The 16,831-nt window shown below is 39.5% G+C and overlaps 1 protein-coding gene across 2 annotated transcripts; it reads right to left on the bottom strand.

Annotated features, from left to right (window-relative positions):
• Positions 1-1,760: 1,760 nt before the first annotated feature.
• Positions 1,761-10,542, bottom strand: PARP2 (poly(ADP-ribose) polymerase 2). 2 transcript variants are annotated; one of them, XM_042942563.1, is made up of 16 exons: positions 10,409-10,542; positions 9,278-9,439; positions 8,916-8,986; positions 8,270-8,320; positions 7,965-8,061; positions 7,480-7,555; positions 6,752-6,854; positions 5,611-5,770; positions 5,213-5,351; positions 3,842-3,905; positions 3,629-3,763; positions 3,231-3,358; positions 2,977-3,076; positions 2,514-2,612; positions 2,149-2,273; positions 1,761-2,030 (listed from the first exon to the last, which is right to left on the bottom strand). In XM_042942563.1, exons 1-16 carry the CDS (start codon positions 10,449-10,451, stop codon positions 1,871-1,873), a joined length of 1,713 nt encoding a protein of 570 aa, XP_042798497.1. In that variant the 5' UTR covers positions 10,452-10,542; the 3' UTR covers positions 1,761-1,870. The 2 variants fall into 2 exon arrangements, with proteins under 2 accessions (XP_042798497.1, XP_042798498.1); XM_042942564.1 differs by having other exon boundaries at positions 10,421-10,542.
• Between the last annotated feature and the right edge of the window lie 6,289 nt (positions 10,543-16,831).

Here is a 16,831-nt window from a genome sequence, read left to right as displayed (position 1 = left end):
TATGATATGTCCTTCTTGTTATATCATATCTGAAGCACATGTTATCAACATGACTTCTTACTGGTGATGTTAATTTTGATCACTTAAAAAAAATTTTTTTTGAGGGGGCGCCTGGGTGGCTTAGTTGGTTAAGTGTCCAACTGGCTCAGGTCATGATCTTGCAGTTCATGAATTCGAGCCGCACGTTGGGCTCTGTGCTGTCAGATCAGCCTGGAGCCTGCTTCAGATTCTGTCTCCCTCTCCCTCTGCCCCTCCCCCACTCATGGTCTGTCTCAACCTCTCTCTCAAAAATAAACATTAAAAAAAATTTTTTTTAAAAATTCCTTTCCAGTCTTTGCTGAATGTTTATCATGAAAGGGTGTTGGATTTTGCCAAATGCCTTTTCTGTATCTCATGAGATCGTCATGTGACTTTTGTCCTACCCTGATAGATTTGCATATGTTGAACCAACTTTGCATTCCTTTGATAAATCTCACTTCATCATGGTGTATCATCCTTTTTGTTACTGGTTTAGGCTCGGTAGCATTTTATTGCGCATCTATACTCTTAAGGGAAGTTGATCTATAGTTTTCTTTCCTGGTGATAACTTTATCTGGTTTTGGTTTCATGTTACCTCATAGAATGAGTTGGGAAATACTCTCTTTTACTTTTTGGGGAAGTGTGTAGTCTAGTTTTAATAGCAGCACAGTATTTCAATGAGTGAATATATTTAACTAGGGATCTTTTTTTACATAGAACAACGCTACACTGACATCATCTATACAAACATGCAGATCTGTGGTTTTTAGGTCAAAGGGTATGTACATTTTAAATTTTGACTGGTAATCTGATCTCTAAAAAGTTACAGGCTACTGTTTTCATTTAAATAACCTTCACTTTTATCTAGTGAAGTATGGTTTTGTCTGTGTTTGTGTGTGTGTGTGTGTCTGTGTTGCATGTGTTTACAAATAATCAGGAAGTCTTTGGATCTGACCTGGACTTTGGTACTTCTTTTTTTTTTTTTTTCTTTTTTTTTTTTTCTTTTTCATTTTTTCTTTTTTTTTTTTTAATTTTTTTTCAACGTTTTTTTTTATTTTATTTGTGGGACAGAGAGAGACAGAGCATGAACGGGGGAGGGACAGAGAGAGAGGGAGACACAGAATCGGAAACAGGCTCCAGGCTCTGAGCCATCAGCCCAGAGCCCGACGCGGGGCTCGAACTCACGGACCGTGAGATCGTGACCTGGCTGAAGTCGGACGCTTAACCGACTGCGCCACCCAGGCGCCCCGGGACTTTGGTACTTCTTAAATGGAACAGGGTATGTCAAAATTCATTCTATTCTCTCCTTTCCTCCCTGAGATGTATTTAGGCTTAGTGACAAGTCCTCTAAGTGCTTCCAGATTTTTGGACATCTGCTGAATCCTAAGATAAGTGGTGGGAGACCTGGTCTGCAGTTGGTAAATGGGGGAAAAAGTCAAGTTAGAAGATTTGGATGGGAACAAGGGAACAATTTGGCCTCTGTTGTCTCTACCCTTCTTGTAAGAATACCCAACAAACTTCAGTTTGCATAAAAATTGAATTAAGTGGGGGAAAAACATCACTATCCATTAGCATCGTCAATGCACAGAAGCTATTCTTCTGTGAAGAAACAGGATCCTGAGTAATTTGTAGCTAGCTGTGGGATACATAGAGCAATGGGTACTTTCTGTCCTGAAAATGAAGAAGTACGAATGTGAGAAGAAATAGGTATTTGGAGAAGTTGAGCCCAAAGAAGCCAATGGTAGATTTGTGCTATTTTTATTACATAAAATATCAGAAAAGTCAAAAGTACAACACTACACATTTTCTTGTTTGAAGATCACATCTTATCCGGGTTATTTACTATTGACATTCACCACAGCTGCAGGAAATTAAACCGTACCTTTAGAAGGTATCGCATGCGGACCTGGTTGGGGCTATAGACAATGAATTCATTGTAGTTGAGGGTATAACCCTCTGGATTCAGAATTCCTGTGTCACTTGCTGGTCCTAAGGGTACTGTACTCCCATTCCTGCCAAGTAGAAGAAAGTGTGTCAACATCGGCGTCAGTGTCAAAAGTTGGAATACAGAAAGTAGAGAGTCTTATCTGACCAAAAGGAGACTTCTGGCCCTCTAGACTGAATACTTACAGAGTGATGAAGGAGGCAGGACTGGGAGCCATCTTGCCCAGTCCCTTGGTGCTATGTTTGCCCTGAAGTAATCTTTCTGCCTCAGGATTGGCCTCTAGTAGCTCATTACACTGACCTAGAGCTACCTGCAAAGCAAAAGATCTTTTAACACCCACATCCTACTGAGAAGTGGATGGCTCTAAGGCCAAACAGAAAATCCCATCAGTACTTTCTTCCCCTACTCCTGCAGAGGAACAGAATGAAAATTGCCCTTGGTCCCCTCTCAGGTTCTCCCAGGTATACCTCCTGGTTCCGGAGTCAAACTGTTCTCTTTGGAAAAATAGGAACTCATAACAAACTAGAGATCATAAATATGTTCATCTCACCTCTGATAAAAGCAGCAGTCCAGTATCCTTCACACGAGAAGCAAAGCAGTAATTGGCACTCTTAGAAGACATGTCGGCAAAGTAGATTCCTTTCCCAAACTGAAATATATCAACAGCCATGAAGGTCAGCTGCTTAACCCACTGTGTTAGAAAGGAGGCCTATACCAGTGACCCTATGTTGCCATTATCTTAAACACTATATAGACCCTTCTCCGTTTCTCCTTGCAGTTCTGTTCCAGAGAAGGCAGATGTATTGGTGAGTCTCTCTTTCTGAGGGGGTAGATGGGATATCTTTAGGAATTTAAAGGAAGAGGGAAAAGGTAAGAAATGTTAGGGTTTTTAGTGAGCTGTTTTAATTCTTGGGAAGAATCCTAATCTAGAAATACAAGAGAAAAAAAAGGACTGCGAAAATTATTGTTATCTTTTACCCTGAGCTTCCTTCCAGGATTCAATTTCTACTCACCATGTAACCTGTGATGGGAGCCTCAGGTGGGGCAATTCGAAGCCCATGGCTCAGGATTCCCACCCAGTTAGTAAGTCTGGAACCATGCCACAACAGCATCCTAGGGAAAAGCCATTACTATTATTGCCCTCTATTGCTCTCCAGCAGGGATAGGCCATAAGCACAAAAAAGCCATTTTCTGCCATTTTCCAGAGGTCCCATAACCACACTTCAGGCAAGGGAATGTTTTCCCAAACCCAAAGCTAAACTCAGACCTGTTATGAAGGTCCTCTCTGAAGGCTTCTTTTTCACCCTCCTTCTCTACTTCAAAAACATCCAGCAAGGTCATGGTATAGTCCCTGTGTGTGGGAGCATGAGTAGACTGTAGGTACTGGGAAATCACCTGTGAAAAAAAATGAAAGAAATGGCTGATACAGACTGTACAAGAGACCAGACTGAGCTGAAGAACCTTGGGGCTTCTGGTAAAAACCGGCAGACTTCCTGCTCCCTAATGGTCTCACAAGGCAGTGAGAGAGCTGTACTTTCCCCAGTTCCTGGTACACAAAAACTCTGCTCTATGTAAAAGTTTGCTCTTAACCAGAAGCACTCAGAGAACAGTGGGGTTAGGGGGATGGGTCTTAAAGGCAGGAAAATACATGATCATTTTTCTTACTTTGAACTCATAACTTTCATGGTCTAGAGGGTGCAAGGCACAATGTAGTTTCCTATAGTGCTGGTCCAATGGGTGTTCTGGGCTTTGCAGCTCCATCTTCACAAGCTTAATGGCAATTTCAATGTCTCCCAAAGCCTGGCAAGATGAGACGCAGGATCAATGTGTAGGAACTTGGGAACAGAGTTAATGCTTCCCAATCTACACATGTCTCACCTCTAGTAGTTGTACTTTGTCTGACAGCTCTTTTTCTGTCCGGATTAATGGAGGGGTACGGAGTCTAAGAACAGAGATATAATTCATAATCAGTTCTCTGATGTGTGACCGAAGGCACGTGACTGAAAGTAACAGACTAAAGATAGGTCCTTTAGAAAATAAGTATAAAAAACTGGGGTTTTCCACGCGAGGGAGAATCTGTATATATATAAAGAGAGGTTCCAAATATATAAATATATGAAGAGAGGTTATGTACATAACCTTGATATCTGTATACACTACAAAGTGATCCCAAGTCCAGTTACCATCCGTCACCATACTGTTGACCTCCTTCACCCATTTCGCCCACCCCCAACCACCTTCCTCTGTCTGGTTCTCTGTATCTGTGAATTAGTTTTTGTTTTGTTTTTTTTAGATTCCACATAAGTGAAATCACATGGTATTTGTCTTTCTCTGTAGACTTATTTTGCTTAGCATAACAGTCTCATGATCCATCCATTCATGTTGTGGCAAATGGCAAGATTTCATTGTTTTTTATGGCTGAGTAGTATTCCATTGTATAAATATACCACATTGTTATCCATTCATCTGTCAATAGATACTTAGGTTGTTTCCATATCTTGGCTATTGTAAATAATGCTGCAATGAACACAGGGATGCACATATCTTTTCAAATTGATGTTTTCATACTCTTCAGATAAATATCCAGAGGTGGAATAGCTGGTCCATATAGTAGTTCTATTCTTAGTATTTTGAGGAATCTCCATACTGTTTTCCATAGTGGCTGTGCTAATTTACAATTCTACCAACAGTGTATGAGAGTTCCCTTTTCTCCACATCTTTTCCAACACTTGTTATTTCCCATATTTTTTTAAATAATAGATGAATCTTTATATCAATATCCATAAAGAATAATTTGGATATAGTCCTGTCTAGAAGCAGAAGTAGACCTGTTGACCACTTAAGGTTATTTTTAGGTCACAGAGCTCTATAAAGCAATGAAAGGAATAAAAACAGAATCAACACCAGAATATAGCATCAACAAAGATAAAATGTATTATACCTACAATCATTTGAATTAGGGAGTTATATGTCTGAAGGTATTTTACTTGTTGGTTAGATAGCTAGACCCATATTCTCTTGGGTAACTTCCATTTGGTCAGAAAATATGGTTGTAATCAGGTCAGGAGTTTGCATTCCAAACTTGTAAGCCGACTAAATAGGCTATCTCTAAATTATTTTGGCTCTGTGTTTATCCAAGATGATCATTTCATTAGAAATGAAAGATTAAAAAAATTATAGTTGCTGCTGAGTGATATAGGGTATATGGTTAGGTAGAAGACCAAAGAGAAGTAACAGCACAGGCTTTACCCAAAGTCATGTGGGATCCTTGTGTAGAATTCATTGCATGCTTCCAGGAGAGCTCGTCCATGCTGGCCAGCCCGAATACAATCCTCAATCTTCTTAAGAGACTGGTAGCCTGCCTTGATTTGTGCCGCTGTCAGCTTCCCTGTAGGCCCAGCCAAAGAGCATCAGATCCCACACGTGGAGTCTTACCCTGTAAACTGTATTCACATGCCTACCCAACAAAGACTCTCACCACTCAACTTTCAAAACAGCTTCTCTCCCCTCATACTACCTCTTACCCCAGATCTCCTGTTCTTCATTCATACTATCAGCAAGCTTTAAATCATGAAGGTGACTAAATATTCCATGAAAGGAACTAGGAAATAGAGAGAGGGAATGTAGGATAGAATCTGAAGTCCTACCGAGAGGGGCTTTCTTGGTATCATATTTCATTTCTACCATCATCTCTTCCATGGCCTGGACATTACAGATCAACTCTATCAGCTCCTGTACACGGAGATCTAGCTGCGATTCTGGTTTCAAGGGGGATTTAAGAGATTCCTTTTTTGTTTTCTCTTCATTCTACAGCCAAAAAAAAAGAAAAGAAAAATATGAAAGTATCTATTTTGAGGTCCCTACAAGGGATGGCTCTACAATATTCCTGGCAGGTGAACATCAATCAGCCTTTGCTAGACCACAGGTTCATTCCATTATTAATGTAGTTAGAGTACTCAGTGTGACTCCTACATCTGCCTCCCATAGTTAAACACTCAGAATAAGTCTAAAAGGCTCTCCTAATATGCTGGTAAGTATGTAAAGACAGCTACTATGTCTCAGATCTTCTCATCTTAAAATGACTAAGACTTTTACATTTTTCAGATACTGTATGTAACAGTTTTCAGCATCCTGGTTGCAACTCAATTTGTCAAAATTATTATTATTTTCTTTATTGGTATGGTATATACTGGTAGTATATAACCAAAAGTGAAGACAACTTTATTTTTTTTTAATTTTTTTTTTTTTAACGTTTATTTATTTTTGAGACAGAGAGAGACAGAGCATGAATGGGGGAGGGTCAGAGAGAGGGAGACACAGAATCTGAAACAGGCTCCAGGCTCCGAGCTGTCAGCACAGAGCCTGACGCGGGGCTCGAACTCACGGACCGCGAGATCATGACCTGAGCCGAAGTCGGCCGCTTAACCGACTGAGCCACCCAGGCGCCCCAAAAGTGAAGACAACTTTAAATGCAGTTTCATCACTGTGACTATATATTACTCCTCTCTGGATCCATACATTAAACTTCAGGACCTAAGATTTTATAAGAACCATACTAGACAGTAGAGACTAGACAGCATTTTCTATCTTCATTCTATAGTCCCTTTAAGATTACAAAGATCCGTGAAAGTTATCCCTGAGGTAACTGTTATCTTCAGTTAGGTGGTGAACAGCAAGACTCAAGACACCCTGGTCTGTTCTAGTCTAGGACCTGATCTAAGCCATTCTGTTAGACTTCACCTTGGTTAAAAGGAAGCAGTTTTCTCCCCAAATGTGTAGTCGGTTTACCTGTGCATTGGTGGCATAGTCCATTTCTAGCATATCATATTTTCCAGGCACCTTCTTAAACTTCTTACGATCCTCCCAATTGTTTTTTGTTTTGTCAAGGAATCTGTAGAATCCATGATGGTGAGAATATCTTACAAATAAGGGTCTACTAGGAATGGGCTTATAATTGTTTCCTTAGAACATCTCCAAACTATGTCTCCCCCCAACCCCCAAACTTCTTAGAACTCTTTTATACCCAAGTTCCCACAAATCTGGACTCTAAATTAGGATCCTGAATAGAAAGAAAAGCTCTGGAGACAAAGGGAACAAAAAAATGGGAAAAAAGGGTCCTTGTTAAAGGCCCCAAAATACCACATAAGCCATTGAGATTTTAGACAAAAGATCCCTATCTGCTCCCTGTCTCTGAAAGATTCTCAGAGACTCCAGAAAGCTCTGCATCCACATCATAGTGAAAGAATTTTTAAAACTCTAGCTGCAATATTCTCATCCTACCCACTTGGGTTTCCCAAGTTTCCTTAATTGTTGGTCATGTGCTAATTATATTAGATTCTTCTATTTTTAGTCAATTTCAACATTAGGTGATATAATCACTAACTAAAGAGGCAGTTTGGTGTTTCAGTCACAGAACGTCACAGTGGAAATACATTAACAGTGAGGCCAAATCACACTTCCTATAAAATTCTTAAAGAAGACACATCCAAGAAGAATAGTATTTTTTTGGTACTCACTTCTTCTGAAAGATTTCCTTGGCTTTGTTGAGGTCCCCTGAACAAGCCACCAAGCTGTGCTGCCCCATTTTCCCCACTGCAAAGTAAGTGCCACACATAAGATGGTTTCCTGCCAATCCAAGAAGAGTTCTCTCTCGAAACAAGCCAGCTCTCTAAGGTCTCCCTGCTTATCATGTGACAAATGGGCAGGAAGGGGAGAAGGAAAGGTGAATGGATCCAGGAAGCTGATCCTGTTGATACTAGTTACCTGCTAACTGCCACAGTCCCTGAGCAGCATTAGCAGACCAACTGCAGGACACTCCCAGCCTCAATAGGCTGCCCTAGGTTTTTCCAATGAGGATGCTTGCTATTCCATTTGCAAGCCCCTCCCAGGTTACAGAGCCTCCATTCTACCAATTGAAACCCAGGGGATCTTTTGGTTACTCACTAAGCCGCTTCAGGGTTTCTGAATGACCAATCAGAAGATCCATAATAAAAGTCATTACCCCGGCCCCATCTCATCCAAACACTGAAGTGCCTCTGGGCATCATCTTCTAAGAGCTGAATCAAATAGTACTTGTTGTTGTTGAACTGAAGATTAGTCTATGATGAGAGAAATATGAACATAAGAGAGAGGTTTACAAATGGAAGCCAATAAACCGATGACTCTTCCGTGGTCACAGGTACCAGTTATTGCTATAAGGAAAAGGCTAATATAAGGGACTTCAGAATGAAAGATCTGGGCATTGGGACACTGTCATCAGTAATTATCAAGAAGAATTGCCATAAATAGAATGGCTCCTCCCTTTACCTGATTTAGCATGACATCATAGACATCCTTCCCTTCACAGTACACATGGGCCTAGAGAGAGAAGGAAAAAATTGACATCAGTATAGTCTCAGCCCTAATGAGATCCTAAGTGACACTAAATTTTCTTCTGCCTCAAGATGTCATTCTCCAGCACTGCCAACAGCCATCTTCCAAGGAAAGAAATGCCAAAGTATGTTCTTCTCCCCATAACCTGTTATTCCTATAATGAAAACACGTTGCTTTTTTTGTAATTACAGAAAAACAAATGATTCTGACAGTTAAAACCTCCAAAGGAAGCCTTTTTTCTGTATTCTTCACAACCTTTTCACATTTATCAGTAACTCATGCCATACCAGGGCAGTTTCTCATTAGAACAGAGATGGTTCTTCCTTGATAATGGTATAATTTTCTAACTGAGAAAGAGAATGAGGTGTGGGAAGCTGATGACAACCCCAGAATTTAGAAATACCCTGATTATTATCCCCAAACTCCACCACTTCCATCTCCTAGCCTTAGAGAAAATTAATCACAAGCAGTATTTGGGAAAGGACTCCTAAAATGAATCCTAGCAGTGTTCTGGACAAGAATCCAAGTAACAAATGAAAAACTGCTTTCTGAGAAACCAATGCGCAGAGGAGTCTCTCACCTTCCCCACTTTGGCTGTGCACTCCGGGTCCACAGGAGCTTTTCCCTTTAACAGCAAAGTCTTCACAGACTCTGAGGAAAGACAGATACAGACTACAGCTACTTACATGAGGATCGAAAATAGCTATCATGTCATAATTAACTTTGCCCTTCCCAAGCAACCCTGATCTGCCCAGTTCTCAAGCTGTTTAAACTACATGAAACTGAAGATTCCGAGAAAGTAGATGAGTACTACACCCAAAGGATAGAATATTAATTGTATCTCTGAGAAAGGAAGAAGAGTTGAAAGAACAAGACATCCCTCACCCGCAGCCTCCCATAGACACTCTTGCTAGCCTCCCTGGCCTACCATTTGAAGCTGACCTTGCTTATCTTCTGTCCTGTCATTATTGGTCTTTCCTTCAGTCACAGGCTCCTTCTTTACCCCCTGCCTTTCGCATCTTCGAGTTTTCTTTGCAGGAGGCCAGTCTTCTGTAGCTACGTTGCTATTATTAACTCTTCCAGCTTTGTTTAATGCTACAGAAGCTATGGGCACAAAGAATGGGCAAAGAACCAAAAGAAAGAATGAGTACCCAATGAACACGACCCTAGTTTGAAAAAACATCATCTTTTTAAAGAAATGGCTCAAGATGGTTTTGTAAATTTACAAAGAAATAATACCTGCAAACCACTATTCTTGATAATAGTCTAGAAATCACTTCCTAAACTGCTATTCTAGCCAAATAATAAACTAAACTAAACTTAAATTAAATTAAATTAAATTAAATTAAAATGGAGCCCCACGGGCTCTTGTGAGCTCATAGCCTAAGGCAAGAGTCTCATAGCCTGCTTATCTCTATTTATTCGTGCCCCCAAACTTTCTCAACACCTATCCTCAAACTAAGGTGGTATGAGATTATGGTTAGTAGAGTGCTCTGGAGTTTGTCTCTAGCTTAGAGCCTAGCCCTGTCTCTTCTGGCTGTGAAACCCTGTAGAAGTTATTTCATCTCTTTGTACTTTAGTTGCCCCCACTGTAAAATCCAGAGGATAACAAAAATAGTATATAATTTGTAGGATGGACTTACGCACTTAAAAACATAATACACAGAGAGTATGATGGCTCATCAGTTCTAAAACCTGAATTTTACTATCTCTGAAACTGGTATGCATCCTACAGTGGATGACATATAAGCAATGAATCACGTTTTAGTTGGAAGCATTTTTCCTTTCTTAGTGATACATAATGATGCACCTCAATTTTTTTTAATTGGACATTAGGTGTTTAAAATAGTGCTGGCACTGTTAGTTATTAGATGTCTACAAGCAAGCCCTTCTCATAATTCTGTAATCCAAAAAGGTCTGAGAACCGAAATTTTAAAAGTTTTACACCTAAACTAGCTTGATAGCTAAGGGCGGGTCAAAGGGCGACGGAAGGGGAGGGGCTAGGGCAGAGGGCCCCGTTCCCTTCAGACTCCCCGCCCCTCCAGCATTAGCCCCCTACAATGTGCTCCGAACCTCGTGCCCTACCGCTGCGAGTTCCCCGCCGCCGGGCCGCCATGAAGCCAGAACTTGGGCGTCATCAACCCTCTCCCAGGAATCGCCCGCCTAGTCACAAGGCGGGAATACAGCGCGCGTGCGTCCTGGAGAGAAGACGTCTACAAAGGACAGGGGCGGTACACCCCTCGATATTTGCATGTTGCTGTGCGTTGTGGGAAGTCACCATAACTGAGAAATGTCTTTAGGTATGGGAGTCTTATAAATGCTCGGCGGAGCCACCCTTTCCCATAGGGCGGAGGGAAGCTCATCGGTGGGGCTACGCGCTGAGTGCCTTAAGTCACTCTACCCCATGTCCCCTGGGAAGGTCTGAGACTAGGGCCAAAAGCGGCCCTAACAGGGTCCTCCCTGAGTTTCGGGGAGGTGAGTTCCCAGAGAACGGGGCTCCGCGCGAGGGCAGACTGGGCAGGAGATGCCATGGACCCCGCCCTCGAGGAGGGGCCTGGCGGATGCCTCCTTAGCCGGAGCTTGGAAAAGACTCACGGCCGGCGAAGTGAGTTCAATGGCTGAGGTGAGGTACCCCCCAACGGGGGGGCCTCATAACCCAATTCAGACTACTCTCCCCCGTCCTCCTTTTGAAAAAAATAAAGCGGGACAAGGAGAAAGTTACAGTTACAAATCCTAGAATAGAAAGCTCTAATAGTGGAAATGCTAGAATAGAAAGCTCTAATAGTGGAAGTTTGAGTAGTGAAAGCTTCAGAAAGTTGACTTTGGCTAGGGGAAGAAAGGGGGATACAAGGGTCAGGGGAGCTATGGGAATGCTAATGATCTAGGGAGACTTTGAAGACCGGAGAAACCTGGTCATTTGGCTTTTACAAAGGTACTTGGTGATGACATTAGGAGTTCTCAGATATTTGGGTGCCACCGCCCCACAGAGGGTGAGGGCAGTGCACCTAACAAGCATAACAGACTTCAGATCCCTGCCCCCCATCCCAGACGCTCTGAATGTGAGGGTCTTTATTCTTACCGATAACACCTGGCAACCCTGGTGTTGGTGATTTTCATTATATGTATAGATACAGAGATATTTATATATTCATTACTTCAACAAATATTTATTGGGGACCTTACTGGGTTTGGGGGTTACAATAGTTTGGTCAAGATAGAGAATAGTTTGGCCAAGATAGAACTCGTGTCTTCATGGAGTTCACAGTGTAGCTGCGGGCAGATATTAATCAAGTAATCACACAAGCAGAAGCAAAAGTACAGCTACAATGGAAGGAAGTTCTAATGGGAGAGTAAACTGCGGAACTCATCACTGAGGCCATGACAGGAGTTGAGCTGTATTGGAGAATCACAAAGTGAACAGGGGAGAAAAATGGCTGAAACAATGAGTGCAAAAGGAAGCGTGGTATGAGATCAGCCGGAGAGGCAGCTAGTTTCCACAGCAAGCTAGGCTAGAAATTATATTTTGTCCTACTGCGTGTCTGTGTATGAACGACAGATGGGTTAAGGACTAATATTCAAAAATAAAACTTGAAAACTCTTAGGCAGAAAATACACACAAATATCTTTTAGATCTTGAGGTAAGGAAGGGGTTTCTTAAGACAAAAGTCACTGAGTATAAGAGAAAATATTAATGCATTTAATTATATTAAAATTAAAGAATTTTGTTCATCAAAACACATAAAATTTAGAAAAAAGAAAACAAAATTCTCATTGTTTGCATGTGGTTTGATTGTGAATATAAACAATCCAGAAGAAACTACAGGATAAAATTTTTAACTCAATAGGAAAGTTTAACAAGGCTGATAGAAAATAACCTGTAAGAATAAATTGCATTTTTATAACAGAACTTCAAACAAATAGAAATAGAATTTTTAAGAAATGATAGTATTTAATATAACATCAAAGTATTAAGTATTTGGGAATAAATCTAACAAAATGTAGATGCTCAACAAATGCTTGTTGGATGGGATTGGTTTGGTTAATTTCTTTCGTTGGTAGGTCAAAATCTGTTGCATCTAACTTAATTATAGCACAAATAAGCTAGACTGGTCTAAAAGGCATTAGTTTGGAGATAGGAAAATGTACTAAAAATGGAAAATTTATTAAAACTAGCTAATACTCAGCAGAGCTTTCTTTGTGTACTAGACACTGAGTAAAGTGCTTTAACGTGCATAATCTCATTTAATCTTCAAAATAATAAAAGCTAGAATTTATTTGGTGCTTACTATGCTATGAGCTTTACATACATTAATTCTCACAACAACCCTACAGGGTAGGTATTGTTTTTGTCCCCATTTTATGGCTAAAGAATTTGAGCTTTAGAACATTTTAAGTAATTTATTCAAGCTCACACAGTCTATTTGTTTGCTGGGGCTGCCATAGCTAGCTCACACACTGGGTGGCTCAAACAACAGACGTTTATTTTCTGAATTCTGGAAGCTAGAAATCCAAGATAAAGGTGTCTACAGTGTAGGTTTCTTCTAAGGCTTTTCTCCTTGGATTGTAGATGGCTGTCTTCTTCCCTGTCTTCCCAATCACTATCCTCCCTCTGTGTCTATGTGCTAATCTCATCTTCTTAAAAGGACACTGGTGATGCTGGATGAAGGCCCACTCATATGACCTGTTTTACCTTAATTACTTCTTTAAAGGTCCTATCTCCAAATACAGTCACATTCTGAGCTCGTGGGAGGGTTTAAAACATATGCATTTGGGAGGCAGGATCACAATTTAGCTCGTAACACCCAGTTCATAAGAGGCAGGTCAGCTCTACTACGTAACTCCAAAATTTATTTTTATCTACTAGACTATTGTATTGGTCAAGTTTCTTGGTAGTAATTACCATACCCCCCACATTTTTAAAAATTTATTTTTATTTTTAGTTTTTCTTCTCTTAGTTGTTATTTTTTATGGTAGTCAGAGTGAGAATTACTGAGATATATTTTGAAGATATAACTTTTTAAAAAAATTTTTTAATGTTTATTTATTTTTAAGAGACAGAGAGAAACAGAGCACGAATAGGGGAAGGACAGAGAGAGAAAGAGACACAGAATCCCAAGCAGGCTCCAGGCTCCAAGCTGTCAGCACAGAGCCCAATGCGGGGCTTGAACCCATGAACCATGAGATCATGCCCGGAGCCGAAGTCAGAAGCCCAACAGAACGAGCCACCCAGATGTCCTGAAGATATAACTTTTTATAGTCAGACACAAAGTAAACATAACCAAAACAGTATTAAAACATATCATTGATAACTAGAAGAAACTATTTAACAAATGTGTGGTGAATGAAAATTTTCTTAGGTCTTAAACAAAACAAGAAAACAGAGGAAAATAATACATTTGCCTATTGATTCTTAAAAAAGAAAATGAAAGAATTTTAGAAAATGCCTAATGGAAAGCTACAGTGTTTAAAATTTGAATTCAATGTACTTAACACATAAAGAGCTATCTAATAGTCATAAGAGAAACAAAATTTTCTGTGGATAACTGAACAAAAGATATGAATAAACTGCAAATATGAAAAGCAAGGACATGGAAAAATTTTTCAGGCTCATATGGCATAAAAATGCAAAGTATTGGTATTAGTATTCTACAGGACAATCGTCCTGTTCTCTTCAAGTTATTGTTATAAGAAAAAAAGAATAAGATTGGCACTGTTCTAAATTAAAAGAGACTTTTCAGGCATAACAACCAAAGGCAGTGTTTGGTATTTGGATGCTGGTTCAAACAAGCCAACAATAAAAATCCTTTTGGGAGCAAGAGGGTATGCAGATATGAACTGAATATTAGATGATTTTAGGGGATTATTTATATAGATGTGGTAATGGTATTGTAGCTATGATTTTTAAAAAGTTCCTTTAAAAAATGAATTAGGGGTGAAATGTCATGATATCTGGAATTTGCTTTGAAATACTTCAACCAAAATAATCAAATGAAGCAAATATTGTACAATACAGACAATTGTTAAATGTACGTAATCTATGTAGAGATGTCCATCATATTCTTTTCTCTAGTTTTCTGTGCACTTAAAATTGTCATATTACATTGAAGATACATTAAGGAAAAAATGATGGAAAAAAAGGATGAATTAGTCAAGACAACTGTAATTAAAGAGAAGGGCCAACTGCAAATCAAGACTTCATATCCTGGTAAGTGAATATTTTAGGTAGTATTACTGATTATAATGTGATATTCCTAAGATGTATTTACATTTTTTATCATGTCATAATGACAGGAAAACTTTGATTAATCAAGCTAGACATAAAAGATACATAATTTCGGGGGAAGTCTACATATTTCAAAAAGTAAAGTGCGTGAAAAATGGATTTATGATACCCAAGATTAAACAGATACTTCTTTAAAATAGAAAAGGACTCTTCCTAATGACAAGTTTAGGTTTGTATCCCACTGGACTGGGTAACTAGTTCCCATGTCCAGATAAGAATCTTTTAGTTCGTACATAGGATCATGCAAACCTCAAATGGCTGAAACAATGTAGAAATAAGTATGATTTTATTTTCTTTATTTGGGTTCTGAGAAGGTATAGAAGTGGTATCTAAAAAAATTTCTGAAATCCCAGAATCTATAAAATATATAGGGAGAAATAGCAGGAGCAGAAGAAAAGTGAAGAGGAAGAGAGAGAAGGAGGAAAAGAAAGTGGAAAAAGAAGGATAAAAAATTTTAACAGTCGTATTTGCACAATGTAAGTGTGAGTTTACTGCTCGGACTTGTAATCGTTAAGATATTTTTTGTATGCTTTCCATGGACATGCCAGCAATATTCATATTGCTGTGGCATCATAAATTTGTTCAACTTTTGGGAAATGAAATAGTAGCAAGGTTTCAGAAGACCCGCAGAGCCTGACCAATGGGGAAGAAAGAGAAGACGTATCAGCAGGGCTACTGATGGGATAAAGTGGGAAGGGGAAGGAATTATAGGTCCAGAGAAGAAGGAAGGAACCAGCTGAAAAGCCTGGTGAAGGATTGTGATTACAGCAAAGGGACCCAGGAGTGTCTCAAGGTCAAGGACTTCTTGTAAAATATATCCTATGGAAGAATGGAAGTGGGGAAGAGATGAAGAGAAATATTAAGTGGAGCAAAAGAGATGAACAGAGTAGCTACCACAGAGGTGACTACAGAGGGAGCTGAGAAAGGAGGTTTCTGAAAAAGGGTGATTTGGGGGGAAACTTGTTTGCTTTCTTTTGCTTTTGTTTTTGTTTATAATGGTACAGCAGGAATTGGGATAATAGGCTAAATCTGTGATACTGTATATTCTTTATATCATTTGGTAACTATAGATATGTAGCTGACATGAACTCTTCCACAAATTTAGAGTGTGTGTGGAGGATGGGGAGATTGTTGTTTCCCAGTGCCTTACTAAGAACAACAAGCCTCTCTCTTCCCCAGAATTCTGTAAAAATACTTAGGGCTTCAGGGAGGAGCATTCCCTTCTCCTGAATTCACTTTAGAGACTGGGCAGCCTTTCCTATCCACCCTTGAAACACGTAGGGTCCGTGCACCTCTGCCTTTATATGTCATCTTGGTATTCTAAAGTTCTTTACTAAAGTAGTTTTTTTTTCCACAGTGATTTCAGAGAGCCTTATACTCATCTTTCTGGGGTTCCAAAATGATCTGCTAATATCGCTCACTGGAGAAGAAGAAAATCTGCAATGTAATCTTGTTACTTTAAGAAGCAGGAAATTATGAGTGAGTGTAGGTCTGTAATCACAGAATTTAGGAGCAAAAACTAATTTCCATTGATTTCTTATATCTTGAAAGAATTGTATGATGTGTAAACAAATAGAAGTTTATAAGTAAAGTCATGCAAGCAGTTACTTACTTTTTCATTTCCTCTCTATATAAGAATGAAGGATGAGCAAGGAAGGAAGGAGAACATGAATTGACCATGTACTATGACCAGTCATTTTGTTAGACTCTTTCATATATTTGTATATATATTAGGGAGGTAGGTATTACTTTCCCCATGGTACAGAGGAGAAAATTGAGTCTCAGAGAGTTTAAGAAATTTATTCCAGATTGTGCAGCTAGAAAATGTCTTGGAAACTATCACAATTTATGTGAAATGTCTCAGAATATCCCTGTCCCGCACCTTGAAATAGAGATTTTCATTTGATACTCTAAAGGAGGAAAAAGTTTTCCTTAACCTTCTTAGAGTCCCTGGCACGATCTGAAAATTGAACTGACAAAAATTAACAGGAGGAAAACATACAAGTTTTATTGAATTTTCACATGTATGTACGTGGGAACCTTCACAGAATGAAGACCTGAAGAAGTGACCAGAGTAGGAAACTTTTAAACTTTTAGACAAAGAGACAATAAATTTGTGAAGAATTGACAAAAGACAAAGGGCTTTGAACTACTAGTAGAAACCGGTGAAGAAAGAGCTACAAAGATAAGGGTTAGTTTAATAAGGTTGGTTT

The sequence above is a fragment of the Panthera leo genome, chromosome B3, assembly GCF_018350215.1.
Source record: "Panthera leo isolate Ple1 chromosome B3, P.leo_Ple1_pat1.1, whole genome shotgun sequence".
Lineage (NCBI taxonomy): Eukaryota > Metazoa > Chordata > Mammalia > Carnivora > Felidae > Panthera > Panthera leo.
Note: the sequence above shows the minus strand (reverse complement) of the source record. Positions and strands in the feature narration are given on the sequence as shown.

Bases quoted from the DNA above. Each gene is read 5' to 3' on its own strand.
- PARP2 (XM_042942563.1), bottom strand. From the start codon at position 10,451: ATGGCGGCCCGGCGGCGGGGAACTCGCAGCGGTAGGGCACGAG. The intron at 3,764-3,841 runs GTGAGACATGTG...TCATCTTGCCAG, and splicing joins ACAAAGTACAACTACTAGAG to GCTTTGGGAGACATTGAAAT. The intron at 2,274-2,513 runs GTGAGATGAACA...TTTGCTTTGCAG, and splicing joins GACTGCTGCTTTTATCAGAG to GTAGCTCTAGGTCAGTGTAA.